At 44.2% G+C, this 20759-nt stretch overlaps 1 protein-coding gene across 2 annotated transcripts in view; it reads right to left on the bottom strand.

Moving 5' to 3' along the window:
• ITGAV (integrin subunit alpha V) overlaps window positions 1–11989 on the bottom strand; it is a 45819-nt gene extending 33830 nt beyond the window's left edge. The window contains exons 1-2 of one of the 2 annotated variants that reach the window (XM_066189512.1): window positions 11722–11989; window positions 7760–7887 (exon numbers count right to left, since the gene is read on the bottom strand). In XM_066189512.1, coding sequence (XP_066045609.1) covers window positions 7760–7887; window positions 11722–11876 — 283 coding nt within the window. In that variant the 5' untranslated portion in view covers window positions 11877–11989. Of the gene's footprint in view, window positions 1–7759; window positions 7888–8235; window positions 8305–11721 lie in introns of those variants that run through there. The other variant, XM_066189513.1, reaches the window with a different exon arrangement.
• Window positions 11990–20759: the final 8770 nt, after the last annotated feature.

The raw sequence follows: 20759 nt of genomic DNA, 5'->3' as shown, positions 1-20759 counted from the left end.
GGTGCTGGGTAGAAATTGCAGAAAAAGAAAAGAAGTCCATCTTCCAAATATAAGAAAAAGATCAAAAGTTTTTTCAGTGATGGATTTCTTTTAACTATCACCTTTGGCTAGCTGACACCTTCTTTTCCCAAGGTAAATGTTATCAGTTACAGCAACAAAGGAGTTACTAGGAGAGTCCTGCCCTTGAGTAAGTGGATCCAGTTGTAACTTGCAGCGCTTCTGTTTTTATGGTAATGAGCAAACTGAACTAAAACATTTACCCCGATCTTCAGCCAGACTTAACAGAGATGATGGTGAGTCAAGAGGCACTGAACTGATGAAACCTGGTTCAGTGTCACCATACTAAGAGCACTTAAGAAGTTTCGAAACCGTAAATAGTCACCCAATTCACAGACTTCTCGTTAAAATAAACCTCTCTGTGACTAAGCCGATTCAAAGTGAATGAAGTTGCCCTGCTAGGTAAAAGGGAATATGCCGCTAGCCAAAAGAAAGATAAAGCTATATAATATGCAAGAGCCCTCTTTTCATAATAGAAGAACTCTGTGCAGTGCAAAGTATCTTTCATGTATCATTACAACCAAAACCGGAGCGATTCCAGCCTCAGCTGACGCAGCAGGAGCAAGTGAACACAAGCTTTATCTTCACTTGAAACTCCCCATGCTGGGAGGCAGCTGATGCTTTAGCAACCTCGGTTTAGCCACAGTGTTTTGCAATGATTCAGGGAGAAGGGAATAGAGACCTTCCCACTACTCCCCTTCCCTCTTCTGAGGTATGAATCCCGCGTTTTTCCCCGGGCGGTGCTGGAACAAAAGCATCTTTTCCCTTGCCTAATATAAGTAAGTCGCCTTTTTTTTTTTTTTCTTTTTTTTTTTTTTCCCCCAACTCGTCATAGCCCTGCGATCCAGCCAGATCCACACAGAGCCAACAGTGTTCCTGCAGGAGTCTACCTAATCACACAGGCATGAGCAGCTCTGTGCTGTCAGCTCTAACAACACGCCGAGGAGGTTCGATACATTCTGCTCTCCTCTGCATTCAGAGCAGCGCCCACATCCCGAGGCACGCTCCAGTTACCGGGCACAAGCACAAGGATAACAACCAAAACTTCAAGGGTGCTGAGCGAATGGGAGATTTAGCCAGATAAAAATCAATCAGCCGCACTCCCGATCAATGGATGGTCTTCGCAAGATTTATTGCTTTATTGTTGACTAAATCAATGGCCTTTGAGATTGAAATTCCCCCGTGGATTCCATGGTGATACCAATAATGCAATCAGCCAAAAATAAAGCAGTACTTTGCTAAAGCAAGCTATTTTCAAAGGATACCGACCTATCCCACACTTCCTTTATTTTGTAAGTGGAAATGATGGAGTTTTGAACAATTGACTGTTTTGCACAAACGATCAGAATCTCCAGGAGGGAAATGTAAGCTCATGGCACCCACTCCAGCCCTAACTTCATCAGCAGCAGCAGATCTTACCCGGTGCAATGCTACAGCTCAAAGCTGCCCGAGGCAGTTAAAATACCCACTTCGAGCTAAATAGGTCACAGATAGATCCAGCCATGCCAAACTGGTGGTTTAGGCTTCCAAACAAAGCCTCCTATTGTCTAGAATCACCCACTTGGGGGACAAAGAAAAACAAATCTGCAAACGTAAGGAGGGATCAGGAGAGTTCTTTACAGGGGTATTTCCTTTGCAAAAGTCTCCTCCTCTTTTAGCACAAAACAAAATACCCAGTCCCCAAAAGAATTGTATCCAAAAGCATTTAAGAACAAAGAGTTTCTATAAAATTACATTGTTGCATCAAAACGTGGGAAGGGGGAAGAGGAGGGGCAGTACAGCTGTCCGTGATAAAACTTTCTCCACGCAGAGGCCACACTGAATTCTTTCCTCAAAGCAGTAAAAACACACCACACTGAGCTGAAAACATTTGAGATGCTCCTAGTTGCTAGTATTGAACAGCTTCTGTATGTCTTCCCCAGTCTTGAATTTTGAGATGTGCTAGAGAGAATGAAAGCAGCAGGGAAAGCTTTCCCCAAGAGAAGGAATGACCACTCAGCCATGCATCCCTGGTTTACCACAGGTCTCAGAAAAGCAAAACAATCCATTGTCTGAACAAGCCAGTCTTCCCGGGCTAAACACGAAAGCTGCTCAAAAAATCTGCAATTCATTAGCATAGAGGTTCAAATTGTTTTTATGAGCATATTTTCCTTTGTAACAGTTCATAGAGCTGTCTGCATTTCATCAGATGATTCTAAAGGCAGCAGCTCTTGAGGCAGTCTCAGGACTGCACTTTCTAGTGCTGACATAAAGAGCTACAGTTTCAAGCATCTTGTACTGCAGCAGATATATTTCTCGATTAAAGTTTTCTTTAAACAAGCAGCAGGTAATAAAATAATTTGGTTACACTTTTCTGAAAAGCCATAGACACATGAGGAAATGCTGTTTCTACCAACCTACTTCCCACGGTTCTTGACTGATGAATAGCTAGGACCCCAATAAGAAAAATAAAATAATATAAATAATTATGAAGATTGGGTGGTTTTTTTGGGTTTTTTTGTTTTTTTTGTTTTTTTTTTTTTTTAAACAAGCACACAGGAAACTTCTGATTTATATTAATTTGCCATGTGTATAGCCTGATTAACTCCAACTGGTTACATGGGTCTCTGAAGAATTTTTTGTTTGTTGAAATGAAAACTCAGAATGATCCTCTAAAATTCCAGGGGCAAATAATGGAGGTACTTATCTAGACGTCAGACAATTAGCTAAGTGTGTCAGTCCTGCCATTCCATGCATGCCTAACTGTAAAACACATAAGTAAAAACATAAAGATGATGTGTTGATTTTCCTAAAAAGCACATTTGGCCACTCCTCTGCTCACTGGTTTTGTTGTCTGGCTCAGTGAACTTTTGTTCCTCCTCTTGTACAGAAAAAAATATGTTTAATCTTATACACAGAAAATGGACAACTACACCAAATAAATTTAACCACTGGAATACCCTTTAACTTTTCAAGAATCTTTTTCCTGAGGAAGATTATGGAAACACTGCTGGCAATATCTGGTACTATCTACGAAAAATCACAGCCTGTGAAGGCTGTGGGGATGAAAAAAGGAGAGGGAGACTTTTACATCTTTTAAACAAATGGGTTTGGATCTTGGTCTCAGAAGTGATCAGAAACAGAAAATGGGCTGCATTCCCTTCATGGTTTATCCACAAGAAATATGTTTTTCCTGGAAAAAGCTGCTAAGCAGCTGGCAGAAAAAGCCAAGTCTTAAGCTTTTAAGACTGGTCAGTCTGGTCAGTCTGGTAGAAATGGCTCAGCCAGGTGTAAAAGTAGATCTTCCAAAAAAATCCCTATTTCAATGGATTTAAACAAAAAATAAACTACATCTTCAGTCACAAAATTATCCAGTGTGGAGAACAGATAAGAATGACTGAAGATAAATATTTACCTTGAGCTGGAACCTGTGATTTTTGTTAATATGACTGTGCAACGTAAAACATCTTGCAGAGGAAAGGATTTATTATGACTGCTTGTGCTTATGAAAATTTTGAAGCATAGGCTAGCTTGAGAACATAAATTTCCCTTCAGTGCTTGCCCTGAAAAAATAGGGAGGGCCTCCTACACATTCTGAAAGTTAACTGGGACAGAGGGGAAAAATTCCAAGTATTTTATGTAACAATTGAATTGAAATTGTGGTAATACTTTGTCACTTGCAGAAAGAAGTCAAGATATAGAGGAAAACCAATACCAAAAATTATAGTTTTGTGACAGAGGCATGTTCACTGCTGAATTAACAAGGTAAACAGGAATAGGGTTTAAAAAATGCTTAAATCAGACCTGTTTCTATCTAGACTTGTAGGATAACCTGTCATAGTAACAGCAGCACTGCTTCCTATTTCAGTTTTGCAATAGGACCAACAGAGGTGTGCAGGTGAGGAACCTTGGCTCTGGTGCTTGGGTCCTTCTTAACCTACCACCTTTCTGTGCTCCTAAGAGCAGAAGCCAGCCTGAAACACTTGCCTGATGATATTAGAAAGCTTTTTTTTTTTTTTTTTAATTTCATTTCTAGCTCCTGACATGCAGCACCAGCCACGTGCACCCCTGAACTTCAGGGCAGATTCCACCACACACATCTGTTATGCCACTTTCACACAGTCATAACTGTGTTAAATCAAAGCCAACTGATGTCACTGCTAAAAGGCTGAGAAGCCCCGCAGCAAAGCATCTTTACATTTGGGAAGTGTTAATGTGCCATATAAACATTTTGCCTTCCAAAGCCACCATATATACCAGAATGTCAAAAGCAATTAGTGTAAAGTGCACAGCAACACACGGACACACACAGACAGAATATTCTCCAGTGTATTTTTAGTGAGTGTAAGCACTGTGCTGAGAGATCCAGGATAAGGGGAGATTCCCTTTCACAAATTCTGGCAGGGGGTGGGAACGAGATCATCTCTAAGGTCCCTTTCAAGCCAAACCATTCTGTGATGCCATGAGATATATTGCTGTTTTAAATGAGAAAACATACTGCGAAAGAACATTGCCTTTTTAGCCAGAGGTTTAAAAATGATAATAACTGCTTTTGTTTGATTTTGGGTTTTATGCTACAGGCTGATGGGAAGGGCATGAGAAAGAGGGAAATACATGAAATTTCAGCATGAGAGCTACATAAATGACATTGCACAAAGGGACTCCTCCTGCCCACCTCCCATCCTGACTGAGCTGAGTGGGCACCCACAGGAAGGAATAAACAGAGTAGTAAATTCTGCAGTACAGGAACTATCAGCTTAATGACTTATCGTTTTCCTCCAGGGCACATGGGGTGAGGGTAACTGCAAATAAGCAAGCGATACTGCTGCACCATCAGGGCTGGATCAACTCTTCCAAAGATTATCCTCCAGCAGCTGGTACCTTCCCTTCAGGGCTCTGGAATAGCCGTGGTATTTGATCACAGAAATGACCAGGCTGCTGTGCAAATATGATGTTAAAGGCAAAAGCAAGAGCTAGAAAATAAAACCCAGCCTTGTCCAGCCAGTGAGCTCAGCATGGCCTTGGTACAGATGGGGAACAGAAATGGACCCACAAAGCTGCAGAAAAACTTAAATAAAAAACAAGGAATGTTTAAGAAGAAATAGTCCTAATTAATTTAGTGGGGTGTTAAGGCTGGGTTGGATTCAATGATCTCAGAGGTCTCTTCCAACCTAGTGATTCTGTGTGTGTGTGAATAGTAATGGAACAACATACAGAGGAAAAAACCTCGCTGGACCTCTGTAAAACCCTAGCCTCATATTTATTTGTGATACAAGACAAAGGGACAAACACAACCGCACACAGTCAGAACAAGGCTTGCTCTTTCCTCCATTCCCTTTCCACATTCCCAGCACAGGAGCACGGCCTCTGCCCTGCCCTCTCTCACTGCTTGGCCTGCTCTGGCTTTTCCAGCTGTGCTACCTGGCAGAAGGGAGCAAGAGCAGGAACAGGGTCATGATTCCTGCTAATTACAGGGCATCCAACTCCACAATACAGAGTTTGGTGTCGATAGGCAAACAGAGGAAAGCCACAAGTACCAGCATTCTCATTATTTTCACAGGTCAGATTTCTCACTGGCTATAAGCAATTAGAAAACAACTCTAAAGAAACACTCCTAAGTATTGATGCAGAACCTGTTTCTCCCAGGAAATCTGGGAGGGAATAAAAAAATCTGCCTTGTATCGCAGGGCTAAGCAATACCTCTGGAGTCACAAATGGTGTTGCCAAGTGACAAGCAGCGATGGATGAGCCTGGGTTCCTGCAGAGGCTGCAGTTAGTCACCTACAAAAAGCCCCTTTGCCTTAGCACCACAAGTTAGTGGTCAGATCTTCCACTTCCTGTTTCCCCAAAGTGGGTCACGAGTGTTCCCTAAGGAGGCAGGGGCAGGGGCTTACAGCATTGACAGTGACTTTGTCACCAGAACACAGGGAATCGAGCATTGTGTATTGCACAAAGAAAAAGACATTTTCTTTTTTTGTCTCAGGGCGTTTATTATTTTATCAAGCTGAAATACAATGCCCCTTTTCACCGGGAGAATAATTGACAAATGCATTATTCCCCCATTCATTGCCTCAAAGCTGGAGTGAGTTAAGGCGTGCCTGAAAGAAATCCTCTTAAGCTGTTATGACCTGCTATTTTTACTGGTAAATTTCAAGCGATTAACATGCCTGTTCCTTAAAGGCAAATGATGAGCAAAACACCGTCTGTTTGCCCAGGAGCCTGCACCTTAAACACAGACACCCAGCGTGGCCTCTATCAACTCTTCCTGGCACATGGAAAAGCCTGCTGCAAATGTTCACAGTAAACTCATAAATGCACTGTAATTCCCATTAGAAGATGTGTCTAGAACCTACATGTGTGGCTCATCTTTCCCCTCCAGAAGTTTTTTGGCTATGATATTAATGATGATTATTAACTAGGGACATCAAGGTTCTTACTTTACCCAAACTAACCCAAAAGTACACTTGTATTCTAGTAAACAATAAGCCCAGAGAACAACAACAAAAAGAAGATAGTTGTAATCTGGTTTTGCTGTCTTGACATTGATGTAGGCAAAAGTGTCAGTCAGACTTTGCAGCTTATTAGAGATTTTTAGCAATCTGGCAGATATGCTCCTATAGAATGATATGAGAGAATGATAAATGAGTGAGCGAAGCAATGATAATGACTTGGGGTTTGTGGGTGCCATTACATAGTTGTTTTGTTTTTGTTTTTGTTTTTTTTTCCAGTGAAACTGGTGACAAAGTGGTTTTCACAAAAAGAGATGAAGATTTCAGAACCCTGAACACCAAACACGTTTTGTGGCATACCATGACAGTGGAATTGGAAGAAGGGCTTCTCCACTCTACTGCACGTGATTTAAAAAAGGCTGCATCAATCTAGCAACTTTTAGGCTGCCAAGTCAAAATCCTGGCAAGAGTGAATTACAACCAACCAGACCTTCAAGGCCACAGGTGTTTCCTCTGCCCTACACCACATGGGTCTTGCTAATCCCCTCCCATGACATGGGGAGGTTTTTCTGCTGCCCTGAGACATGCTGTGGAAAACAGGATTCAGCACTGAGTGGATGGAGCAGAAAAACACATGCAGTGCATTCTCATGACCTGCCACAGCCTGTGGAAATCACTGTGTGCACCAGAGCATGAAGAACGACTGAGAGATTCCATGTCCACACTGCTGCTGCTGACCTCTTCCGTGCCTTAGAAATGGGCAAGGAATGCCTATGACCTCAGGCACCTGAGTGCTCCTATCATAGAAAAAGTTAAAAAAGACATCTTTCCACCGTTTTTAATTCACAGTCCTGGTTTCAGATGAAATTTCTGGGTATTTCTGCCTATGCCACCTTTGCTGATATTGAAAAGTATCTTTCCTCACATGACACGTTCTTAATAGGAAGAAAACCCCTCGGGGCTCATTGGGAATTAGGTTGCCAAATGTTTCAGGATTGCTGGAAAGTACAGAGGAGAAATATAAATAGGTTAAATCACAAGAAGAATAATGTTTGCTCACTCGGGCTTTCAGCACATACCAGGGACAAGAGAATTCTAAAGGAGAGGAGAGGAAAAGGGAAGCATAAGCAAGCCTTGACTAGCTGCCAGTCAAAAACCAGCTGCATTCACACTGACCATGAACAAAGCCCACAGGGACCTGAATCCTTTCTGCTTCCCCAGAGCAGCATTAGAGCAGGGACACTCCCTCTCCCCCACAGGGACCCACAAGTTACCTGTGGCATCAAATACAATGGGCTGGCAGTTCCTGTTGGAGTTCCAGTTACATTTGAGCACCTGCCCTCCTTCCACGATGTTGTGCTGGGTAGTGTTTGCTTTCGGAGCTCCCACCAGAAGAAATGTCCTGCGGGAAAAACACGAAGCAAAAACAAAGGTTTCAACACCTAAGGCACAGCTGTTATAACTTTATGACATCTGAAGAGTTAATAAAGCAAAAATCTTGCCTACTCCAATCTAAATCCAACTCGAACTACTCTCAGTTGCAGAGAAATTCATATGAGGTTCTCTTCTCTGCATGCAAAACCCCCACATTTACCAAAAGGAGAGAGACAAAAAGATATGACAAATTTAAAGTATCCAGGCTTCCTTAGGATTATATTTTAAATGAGAGAAACACCTTTTATATTCTTCCTTTTTTCCTTTCAAAAATATGTACGTGTACAGCAGAAGAGGAAATTGTGCACTTCTGTACCTTACGAAAGCCATCAGCTGGCATCATTTCTGGTTCATTTTGTGAGTAAGGGTAATTCAAGGAAGTCAGTCAAAAATGGAAACAACGTATAAACAAAGCAGTAGCGCGCCGGGAGCTCAGCATGTACTGAACGTGATGAGTCAGCCCTGCCCGAGCAAGCGCTCTTGTAAAAACAATCTCCCAAGTGCCAGCCACTCTCGGCCACAGATCTGCATGTTAATGACTCGTTACCCACATTCACTGCACAGTCATCATTTTCTTATTGGGATCTGCCCTGCTTTTCTGCATCTCTGCTTCTACACACACTCGGTCGGTGCACTCCGAGCAGGAACTGCCACGAGAGTGGCACGCACAGGTGGCAAAAATCAGAAGTGTCAAAGTAAGAAACAGACTGAGCAAGGCTCTTGGCGTCTTCCAGCACCTTCCAGGAGCCCCAGCACCACGGAGACCCACTTGACTCATCAGCACTTGGCTGAGAAAGTCAATTTGAAGCATGAAGTCATGCTCAGAAGACAAAATCAAGCGCTTCCTTTCATCAGAATCACTGTGCTCTGTGGCTTTCCTTTAGACTGCTTTAAGAGGGAATGCAGCTTGCAGGAGCAAGTCTTGTCAGGCATTACAGTTCTCTAGTTTGGAAACTGGGTTAGCTGAACAGGCTACAGGACTGGTTGGAGAGAATGTCTACAGGCAGGCAAATCCAGGCTTATCAAACTTGCTCTGCTTTCCAGAGTCATCTCCCGGCTCCTTTTTAGGAAAGAGATAAGGATAGGTGTAAACATGTAGCACCTCTTCAAAACTCAGTTCGCATGAAGACCAAACAGTTTTCAACCTGTGTGAATTTTCAGAACCTTAAAAATGCCCTGGCATGGACCCTGATAAATGGCTAAATGGCAATCCATTTGTTTTCCTTTTTTGCCATTTACAGACTATCTAGATTTCTAGAACAGGAATTTGAAACACTTCAATCAACTTAAAGTCAACTCTCTGGGCAGAACAGAAATGCTTAAAAATAAACATTATAATGCCAAGTAAAGAAACACATCAATTATTATAATTATAATCAATTAAACAAGTGGTAGCTTACCTCCCGTTTTACTCTTGTACCACTGACTTCTGAGAAGTCTCCCAAATGAAACTCTTGTTTAAAAGATTTAATCATTCTAATTCTATATTTTAAATTTTTCTTAAGCAAATATTTGTGATGAGGTTTATTAAAATGATTACAAATAAAAGAAATCGTTATGTGGCTCCACAAAGGTCTTTTCCCCAAATAAAAAAAGTGCATTTTTATCATCAGAGACCAAGCAAGCAGATTTTGTCACAGCTCTTATAACAATATGCAAATTATCCGAATACTGAGAGTCTCTAATCCACATACTTTGGGAAAGAGGGAATAGAGGGACAATTGTATTTCCATGGGAATACACCAGCTATGCTTTGATTACTGCCAATCTCCTGAAGCACGTTCCTGAACCATCCAGCCCATCCCAACGCTGGGGCAAGGCTGGGAGTGTTCTGCTGTTCCTACAGGAGCAGCCCCTTTCCACGGCCAACACAGAAACTGGGGCTTCCATGGAGGTGCATCCTGGACCTGTGACATCCTGTGACATCCTGCACACCAGGTGCCTCTCCTCCGAAACAGAGGGTGCATGAGGAACCCCCTGACACAGCACCATCACTTCCACTCCTGGAATAGGACTTCCATACTGGACTTTTAAATAGGCTTCACTTTGGCATCCAGCAGGTCAAAATAGCCTGTGAAACAGCAGCTTGAGCATTCAGGAGCTAATACCATGCCTTTGTTGTCAGGCTGGACAATCCCAAGAGCTTTGGCCCAACGAAACTGATGTAATCTCTGGTATTTGTGTATGAAACAGGTGATAAATGAAAACTCACCAAAGCAAAAAGAAAGATATAGAAACCACGTGACACCCCATATGCCTGGACACTGCATACAAGTATTTCTGGCTATTTCAGGAGGCAAAATATTAGTGTCCATAGGCAATAAACTGAAAATCTAACACCACTAGAGCCTGTTCCTGTACAATTACATAGCTACTTGGTTCAATTAAGAACTTTAATGAAAAATAAAGTGTTTAGCTTAGCAGATATAAACAAACTTTTAGTGATGACCAAAAAAAAAAAAAAAAAAAAAAAAAAAAAAAGAAAAAAAAAGCCAGAGAAGAGAATTCCCCTATAAACGCACAGAAGTTTTTCGTGCTGCCTGACAACCACACTGTATTCTTTTACAGCAGGGCACTTTGAGGTCAATAGTTCTTATAAAAATAATGGAAAGGTTCCAAATAGTGATTTCATGGAGAGCGGAGTCACATAATTCCTTATCAGAAAGCAAGGAAGAAAGTTTATTACATGCATTTACAAATCTCTTGATAACTCTGCAGCCACACATGCCAACTTAAAAATAAAGGACGGGACAAAAATAGAAGCTTTTTTCTTTTAGTACCAAGACCTACAGGATTAAGATAGCAGAGAAAGATGGTGCAACATATGCAAGTTAAGACAGGATGGCTTCTCATATATGTAGGCAATAAAAAATGCAAACAAGGCTAGATGATGCATTGCAGAAAGACTTTCTCAATAGCTGTACAATTTGCTTATAAAGTTTTACAAGCAAAGATTAAGGGGGTGTAGAGGGAGAATATCCCTTCAGCAGGATGAAAGCCAGCAGCTTTTCCAGTCTTACAGCCCGTTCTTAAGATGAGAGAGGAGTGGGGGGAAAGTGACAAAAGCTGGATGTTACTGTAGCCCGCATTTCAGAACCAGATCCATTCTGGCAACGCCGAAGGCTGTGCAGTTAGAGTGACACGGGGATTCAAAGGTCTGAAACGCAACAGCGACTACACACTGCCTAATCTTTAACGTGAAACGGGAACATATTCAGGAAGCAGACGTGCAGGGTGCTTACAGGGAACTTTTCCTTCTCTAGACTCCTCGGCAGCCCGGTGACTCGCACAGACTCAGCACAATCCAAACACAAGCACTCCCGCAAAGCACACTCAGAGAGAGACCAGCAGATCTTCTGAAACGCCACGGGACACAGCTTCAGGAACCAAAATGCCGTAACTACATCTCTCTACCCTGCATTTATCACCACCATTATTTGCGTGAGAGCAGGCTATGCAGAGTATCCCGCAGCGCAAGGCTCACGCCCCGCCGGAGCCGCCGGCCGCTCGGGATCCGGCTGGGCTCCCCGGCCAGGGCGTCTCGGTCCCCGGCGGGGCAGGGATGCGGAGCGGTCCCCGCTGGGGACCGCCGGGGGCAGGCGCCGGCTCCATCCCCGCTGCGGGCCCTGAGCAAAGCCGCGGCCCCTCCGAGAGCCGCCCCGGGAGCGGGGCAGCGGCTCGGCTGCCGAGGGAGCGGGGGGCTGCTCCCCATCCTCCGCCCGGCTCTCGCCCCGCGCCGGGACAACACCGCCGCGGGGCTCCGGGGAGCGCCTCGGCGGGGCAGGGCGGGACGCGCACTTACGAGAACGGGTCGGGGGCGAAGAAGTCCACGGCGAAGCCGAAGTAGCTGCCCGCCGGGCCCGAGTAGACGGCGGGGCGCTCCACGTCCAGGTTGAAGGCGCTGCCCGGGGCCAGCGCGGCGCCCAGCAGGACCAGCAGCATCCCCAGGCGCGCCATGGCCCGGCCCCGCGCTGCTCCGCGGGCGCGGCTCTGCCGGGACGCGCCGGCCCCGCGCCGAGGGGGCGGAGGGGCCGCGCGTTTCCCGCGGCGGGGCGGGGAGCGGAGCGCAGTCACTTCCCCTTTCTCGCTGGGACGGGGGCGGCAGGAAGGAGAGGCGGCATCATGTGGTGCCGGGGGCGGGCCCTGGCCGCTCCGCGCCCGGCCCGCCGCGCTCTTCCGCCGGGAGCGGGCAGGGAGCGCCCGGCACCGCCCGGGGCCGCGGCCGAGCCGCCCGGTGCGGCCCCGGAGCTGCCCTCGCTTCGGGCATCCCGCTCTTAGCTCTGCCCCGGCCCAAGGCCGGAGGAAACTCTTCCTTGCGACGGTGGTGGAGCCCTGGCACAGATTGCCCGGAGAAGCTGTGGCCGCCCCATCCCTTGGAAGTGTTCAGGACAAGGTTGGACGGGGCTTGGGGCAGCCTGATCTAGTAGAAGGTGTCCCTGCCCGTGGATGAGATGGTCTTTAAGGTCCCTTCAACTCAAACCATTGTACCATCAATGTACATGAAGGAGTGCTAGAAATTTGAAGTCCGCGCCTGGTCTTACCAAGTGAATTTGTGAAGCCTTGCTGAACAAGCCTTTCAGGAGAGCTGTTCAGCAAAGAGTGAAGGCAGTGCCAGTGTGGACCGAGCCACGGAGGAAAAACCCTGATTTTCAAACACACAGGCTGTTAAATGAAGTGTTTTTAGATCCCAGGGTCTCAGCATCTGCCCAGCAGCAGGTGAAAGGCTGGGAAGAGGAAACCTACAAATCCTCCCTGATGGAGATTCTGTTACTGTTGCACCCCTGCACTACCCACCCACCTTGGATTGAAGCATCCAGTGCAGCTCCAGTCTCCTCAGCTGCAGTCCGTATCTCTTGTATCATCTCTCACTGATAACATTTTAGCACTGTATTCTGGCTCAGTCAGCTGTAGGCTGCTGCCAAACCCCTCGAAGCCTTGCCCTCCTCAGCCGATATAAGAGTTCAAAATCTGCTGGATATAGAAAGTGTCAGGTAAAAGAAAACATGCTGAAAACCTACGAAGAACAAATAATTCATATTAATTAAGAATATAGTTTTCGTACAACATAACAGGACTGGAGTTTATTGCCACCAAAAGTCTAAACTTTTTGCTTTCCTCATGTGAGCATGATAAAAAGCAGCAGAACAAATACAGATGTTTCAAGCCCTAAATAAAAAGTTAAGAACACCCCATACGTATTTACCAAGGGACCGATTTAGTCTAATGGGAATCCCAAAGGAAAACATTTCCACAATAGGCAGAGGAAAACACAGGGAACCCCCAGCTACTCCTGTGTTCCATTCACTTGCTCTTGCAATTAATTAATTATCATTTCTTCAGGAAGCCACCTCAAAAATTCTATCAAGAAGGGGAGTCTCTATGCCTAAACTTGATACTTGTTGCTAATTTTTCTAACTTTGTTGCCTCCTCAGCAGGTTAAAAAAACAAACAACAAAAAAACCAAACCAAAAACCCAAACAAAAACAAAAAACCCCAAACACAACCCATCCAACCAAACAAACACAAACCCCACATCACTTTTATTGTTATTTACTGACTTATCTCAGAGTTTTTGTACTACAGACCTGATCAAAGCAAAACTGCGGATGAGTTAATAAGTTCCCAAACTCTAGTAAATAGGGCAATAAACTAAAAGAGTGGATTATGAGTACTTTGATCAGTAAGCCAGTAACTTAGGGAAAAGGAGGATTTATTTTCTCTACTCGATTGTACAACAACAACGTCACACAAGCAGCGAAGGATAAGTTATCTTTAAGATTCTAAAATTTTATTTTATTTTTTTTTTAACCAAATGATCAATTTTGGCTTCCTAGGGACTGGCTGTGCAGAGCCAGCGCATAGGAGTAACTCAGCCGGGGTTCCTCATGCCACGGGCAGGGTTTTTTCAGGCCCTTTTCCTCCCTTGCGGACGGTGCCTGTCTGGCGGCGGTTCCGAGCGCGCTCCCCGCGTTTGGGCTGCCCAAGGCGGGGGCGGCGGAGCTCTCCCTGACTCCGCAGCGGGCCCTGAGTCACGGCCGCGGGCGGGAGCTGCTGTCTGGCCCCAGCGCACAGCACAAGCGGAGTCCGTCAGTCTAGACAGCCCCAGAGCCGAGCCACTGCTCCCTGCAGGGCAGCGCAGCCCCCAGCCTCCACGTGGGGGAAGCAAAGGAAGTGTACACGCCTGGGATACACTCCCAATGAAAGCCAAGCTCTCTGTAAATGAGGGGAAGTGCTTTCTCTTGCAGGGGAGGCCGAGTGATTGATTCCATTGCTTGCATCGAGCTGCCCTGGACAGAATTGTGTCTGTCACAATCCTGGACAGACAAAGTCAAAGCCAGATTTTGCTGTCTATGCAGAGCAGCAAGCACCCTTCCAGTGAGGATGTGATTTCTCTTTCCTGGTTGGTTTAGTTCTCAGCGTGACTAACAAATAGATAAGGAACTGCCAGTGAGATCATATTACAGAATGTAAACAACTTAATTACGCGTTTCTGTGTTTACTTGTTACCTGTGGCTTTCAGTTCTCAGGCTAAGATAGCCAATGGCGAAAATCAACAACTAAGAAGTGGGCAGGACTCGGATTCCTTCTAAGACACCAAACCTTTTGTCTGTATTCAAGACAGAATGCAGTTATTTTGGAATTGACTTGAATCTAAAGACTCCAACTCTATCCAACGGACCAAACTCATATTTTTGTTACAAGTTACTGGTCTTGTCAGTTTTTACTCAGACAACGAGCTATTAATGCAGCTGAATAAAACTTTGCAAAATGCAAAGCACTTTTGATAGGCAGGTATTGTTTTTTTGCTATTCCTGAGTGTCCAGCCTGTAAGACTGAGTATTTCAGAATGTTTTTCCTTTGAGTCTCCACCTCATGACATGAAAGGCAGCAGCAAGAAATGGATAAAGCGCCACAACCGGGTAGAAACTGCAAATGTGCAAACCACTGTGGTCCTGCTTCAAAGGGGTCCTGTATGCAAGCAATAAACTTCGGCCTCCAAGTGGATCCAGTGCTTTACAGTACCAGCAGAATGAATATCTGGAGCAAAGAAAGGATCATCACTCATTTGTTCATCGAGACTACTATTAGTCTCCCAGAAAAACCTTAATCAGTGTGAGAGTTCTAGTAAGTATTTTGTTCTCATGCCATCCAGATACTTGGATTTTTCAAGAGGCTTAGCTGCTCTGTACAGACCTTTTAAGAAATAACTCAGTTTCTAACAAGGCAGTAGAAAATGAGGTAAAAGATGGACTTCACATATCAGTTTGTTTTGGTCACTTTGTGCCTTTTTACTTCTATTTTGTTTAATATTACCTTTGCTATCCATTGGGAAAAATAAAACTTTACATCTGAAAACTGTGGAAGCGTTAAGAGACAAGAGACAAAACACGAGAACCACTAGAGATGTTCAGACTTGATTTGTTGCATTGCTCCTATGAGCAATTCACTGTCAGCCAAATCTCATTAGGTTGTTAGCAAAAACTGTCCTTAGCCCGGGGCTATGGGGCAATGTTTCCACCAGGACAACAAGGGCACGGCTACATTTGTTAAACCAGCTCCTAGCACGGAGTCTGGAATCTCCCAGTTCAAAAGGAAGTGAGCTGTACCAGGTTTGGTTTGGGTTTTTTTTTTTTTTTCTGATTTGTTCAATACAGATAGCTGTATTACTCCAGTGTTAGTCAAAGTCTTTCTGCAATACCCTTTTTGTGTTTCACAGAGTGCTCATTACTCACCAGGCCTTTTTTTTTTTTTTACATTAGGAATTCATAGGATCAAATTCAGGGACAGCACTGCTTGATTTACCCAAGGATTCATATTTCTTCAGTCTGACAAAGTTGGTCATTGTAAATCACATGTGACTCAGTTTTTGCTTCACAAAGCACTTCAGCAGATTACCAAATACATCCAGATGTTGCTCAGTAACACCCCCAAAGGCTTAGATATCTTTAAAAGACATTTTTAAAGAGTACTTTCCCCCTAAAGAAAAGCTTTGACAGGAAATAATGTAATAAGGGAGGAATGGATCAGGAAAAAAACCCCAAACAACAAGCTCCATAATACACTCTGCAAACGTTTCCATAATATGCATGCATATAGAAGATGTAACAGAGACAAAAAGCTCAATCCCATCCTGCTCTGTTAAGGAAGAGGGTGTGGGAACACACCAGCCCAGAGGGAAAAGCCTGGGAAGGCACCACACCTATCCCCAGGAGTGCAGTGCTCTTGGATAATCACAGTGACAGTGGCCGTGCATTTGTCTCACATGGAGTATGTGCGTTGTGTATAAAAGCTCTGTACTTCTGCTTCTCCCATCCCCCTGAAATGTGTGTCCTGGCACAGCAGCTGTGGAGCCCATGAGATGGAAAGCTCCAGCTCCCATGTGAGTTATTCCTGCAGTGATTGTTCCTCCACAGGCCAATTCCATCCCACAGAACTGCACCTGGACCTGCACTGCTTCCTAACCCACCCTTCTGCCTGCACCCAGCAGAGCTTGTAAATACACAACAGTCACAATTAATACAGGAGTGCCAACAGTACGCTTGATCAAACAAAGAATCATCCCTCCTATCTATTCATCACTCTCCCCTCCACTCCTTTTTTCCTTCCCTGGAAGGAAGGTACATTGCTTGCTGGATGCCATGAATTTTAACTCAACCTTTTTATGTTCACAAAGACTCTCGACAACATGCCGCTTTTGTGTAGTTCCCTGAAGGTGAGGAAGAGATTTATTATTTATTCTGCCATCATCTCATTCTTAGCTACATCTTATTCTCCTTCTTAAGAACCATTTCCTTCTTTTGCCTGCCACTGTTTTCATACTATTTTAAGTACTGTCCTTTCTGCTGAGACCATCATCCATGGCAAGTGTGCACACAGGATTTATTTACAAAGTGGAAGTGCCTATGTCTGGCAGAAATTCTTGTGGAACAGTATTTTGCTGGGACAAAGAGGAACAGAGCACTTCCCTGCACACAGGCTCTATAGTCACTTTCTAGTTTATTTCCATTTATGGAAAACTTCCAGATGACAAGAGGCATTTCCTAGGTTTCTTACATTCTTGACTGGTCCTGGTTATACAGAAATACCAGTGACCACTGCTTCCTGTTGTATCCCTGAGATACTGTTATCCCTGTCTTTAGTGCAAATCATCTCTTATTTACTACGAATGACAGCTTCTTATGGACAACTTTTGAATCTTTCCCCCAAGCTTTCTAGGTCCCTTCTATTTTTTGCTATTAACTTTCTGGTTTTTTTCTATGATGTTTTTCATCATGCATTTTCAAAGGAATCTAACTAGGCTCAGCCTCACAGAGCAGTCCTGTTGGCTTTTAAACTGATCATTCCAGGCACACAATGCCACATCTGCATTGAAGCATCTGTCCTCTAGTGCTCCTGTATTACAGTAATGCTTCCACATTCCTGCTGAAGGATTTCGAATGAAAACAAGTTTAAAACTTTCAAATTCCCTGGGAAAGGAATAATTCTTCAGGTTGCTCTGTGCTTAGTAACAAGCTCAGATTTCAAATATGTTGAAGACTTAGATAACAAAATAATAACAGATGCAGAGAAAGTAGGATTGAAAATGGAGAAATAAAGTAGAGGCAAGTTCCTTTCTATCCAACACTGAATATTCTACAAAAACACAAAATACAAAAGCACTAAAGATGGTAAGAAAATGAACTGAGGCTGAAAGTGATATTTCCTTCCCCTTGTCTCTCAAGAAGCATTTCAAGTGTTTGAGCCCAGGCATTGCCCACGTTGATGCGCCAGCCCAGCCAGCAGCATCAGCTGATGCCTTCAGAAGACACCTTACAGAATGCCCCAGAGTTCCAACTCCCTCCCTCCTCCCCAAGCAGAAATGCCCCTTTCTCCCCAAAGAACCCCAACTCACCCTCACCTTGAAGCCATTGTATTTTGATCCTCCATGTCCAAGGAATACTGTACTGTAATAAATTTATTTTAAAACAAAGCACGTCCTTATCTATAAAACATTGTACTGGTGACTATGCCATTGCTGCATAAAATAACAAAGATTTCCCCCAAGGAATAAAACTAAACATAGATCAACACATGATCAGATTTTTATCCATTCTAACAGAGAGTTTGGCCAGGGAAGTGAGGGGTGAGGGTGTTTGGTGTGGATCTGGTTTGTTTCCAAATTTGTACTCTTTGCTTCTAAGCCATCAGCCTGCCATTACCAGGGGTCACTCCAGTGGAGTCCCAGCTGGGTGCTGCTGCGGAAAGAACTATTTCTGCATCAATCAAACAGAAGTTAATGCTGACAACACTTATCAGTGGTGGAAACTACAGACACTTCCATGCCCTGAATAAAGAGCACATTTAAGCTTTTCCCTTTTTGCCCTCTTGGGGGAAGATTGCTCATTCCACTTCTCCCGGCTGCCCGTACAAACAAAGAATGGGCAATTATTCCTGTGTAGCAACTGTTGTGCAGAACTGGAACTTGGTATTTCTGTGTGGAAGGCACCGTGTGGGAACTGCCATGCACGGAATACAGACCCCTATTGACAAGGGAACGACTGGAGAGCTCATGGTGCAGGGCTGATGGCACTGACAAAGTGCAGCTCTGGCACCTCCCAGGTGCTTATTGAAGGAAATCGTTCACAACGGGGAGACCCTTACAGTTCACAGTTCCCTCTAATTTTGACTTTAATCTGTCAGACGTTTGAAGAAATAACTTTTGCTCTATTCCTTCTGACCAGCTTTCCTAACCCTCCTTGTCTCCACTGGATGAAGAAGCCCCTGAAGTGTTTGGAGTCATACTAGGGAAGCACAGCGCTGAGGATGCTGTGCCTGGCTCCAGGGAGCTCAGGGAGAAGGCAGCAGCTGCCCTCACAAGGACTGCTGGCCTGCTTCATATGGATTAGAGAGTCACAAGAGTCTCCCTTCCCCAGTGGACAAGACAGCAAAAGAAAGTGATGAAGAATGAAGATAAAAGCTTTCTCACCTAGAAACTTGGCTGTTATCTGATTTTAAGGAGGCATTAAGTTGCAACTGTGGAACTTTTGAAGTGGAAGTCGATCTTTTTCTGAAGGAGTCTACTGCTCCTAAATCAAAGAACTAAACCACTTGTCATGTCAGAGATCACTAGGGTTGATAGAAAACAATGATTGAGAGCTTGCAATGGATTTATATTACTGTGCAGAGGCCAAACTACCGTGTCCTCTTCAATCCCATCTCTGCCTGCCTCGTGTCCAGAGCACAAGAAGGGAAACGAAGGAACGGAACAGAAGCAAAGGCGGAACATGAAGAGGACAAAACTTCTCCTGCAGGAGCAATCCTGTCAAAATCTATTTTGTGGAAGCCTGAGAAATGTAAGTTTTAAGCTGATTTCCTGCAAGAGGTGGTCTACACCCACTTTATGTGCTGACAGACAGTTCCATTCAAGCACAGGCCCAAGGATGCAGCCTCCACAGAACGCATTTCACTAATGGCTGATGGTACAAGGAACATTGTTCTGCCTTGGCAACCTTCTGTTGTAATTTGCTCACCTCTTTCCTTCAGGATTGCTTCTGCTTTTTCCCTTTTCTAAAGGAAAGCTGTGATGCTCTCTTTTCCATGGTTTCTTTCTTTCATTTAGGAGCCTGTCTCATTTTTGAAGTCTGATTGGGGAACTCAGGGAACGCCTCTAAATTTTAAGCCAGCCTCGCTCAAATTTAGGTCCAAATGTATTACAACACTACATTTACAACCACAAATGTAAGATAAAGACATTATCTCCCTAAACACAGACGAGATGCTGCTGCTGCTGCTATTTTATGATTGAAAGAACTGATTATTTTTGGCATTCATTTCAATAATGTGCTATGAAGGAGCCTATTGTGGTCACATATTAGGGCTGTAACATCATAAATGAATAAAACATCTTGGCCTTATTGCTAACACCAGCAACAGCTGCTCTCTGTAAAAAGACAGAGCATCCATTGAAAGGAAGAACTAAGTGTGACAGGCAAAGCCAAGGTCACTTCTCAGCCTTCATAGCAGTGTGGGGGAAAAAGAGAAGGGTCATGTGCAGATATCACAGTAAAAGCACTTCAGGTGATCACAGCCCCATAAAACACACCTGGTACCTAACTAGAATCAAAGACTTCATTCAAATGCTTCATTCATGAAGCAAAATATTCTGCTTATTAGAAGCCCATTTATAGCAAAAAATCGTTTGTCAAGAGAAAGCTTTTAATTTTGAAAAAAACCCCTCTTTCTAGCACTGAAGTACATCAAGGCACTGTGTTCTTCTCTTTTTACACCCCCTTTCTCTGTTTGGCATTAGGTCAGAGCAAAGCTAGGCACAGGACATGACCTCTTGGAAGAACCCAAGCTAGCAGGAGTCATGTTCTGAACAAGATGTAGCAGGGATGTGGAACTCCAGAGTTTCCAAAAGTTGGTTACAAAGTCGAGGGATTCAAGGGAGAAAGAGGAAATGTACTCTGGAGAGAAAGGTGCCCAGCGTCCATCTAGAAGAAATGTTCTAGATTAAGAATTGTTGGAAGCTCCGTAAGAGAAGTGCTCCTGAGCAGTGCACAGGCATGTCCTTCTCCTACCTCTTTGTTCCTCGGGTGTCTCTTCTTGGGAGTGTCACAAACTCTTGGTCTGATGCAGTGCAGCTACTGTTACATGGGGTTTTGCAGCTCCTCTGGCCTTCCCCACTTCTCACTTTTCCAATTCTATTCCAATTCTGATTCATATTATTCAGGGGATAATTTCTCCTGAGACACTTCATGTGAATATGTATGTGATATCTGCATATGAGAACACTTCCTTCCTCTCAGCTTAGGGCTGTAATAATTTCACTGTGAGGAAAACAAAGACCCAACCTTGTAA

The sequence above is a fragment of the Chamaea fasciata genome, unplaced genomic scaffold (assembly GCF_029207755.1).
Source record: "Chamaea fasciata isolate MVZ Bird 193981 ecotype frontalis unplaced genomic scaffold, bChaFas1.0.hap1 SCAF_8, whole genome shotgun sequence".
Classification (NCBI taxonomy): Eukaryota; Metazoa; Chordata; class Aves; order Passeriformes; family Sylviidae; genus Chamaea; species Chamaea fasciata.
The sequence above is the reverse complement of the archived record's forward strand: the minus strand, read 5'-3'. Positions and strand labels throughout refer to the sequence as shown.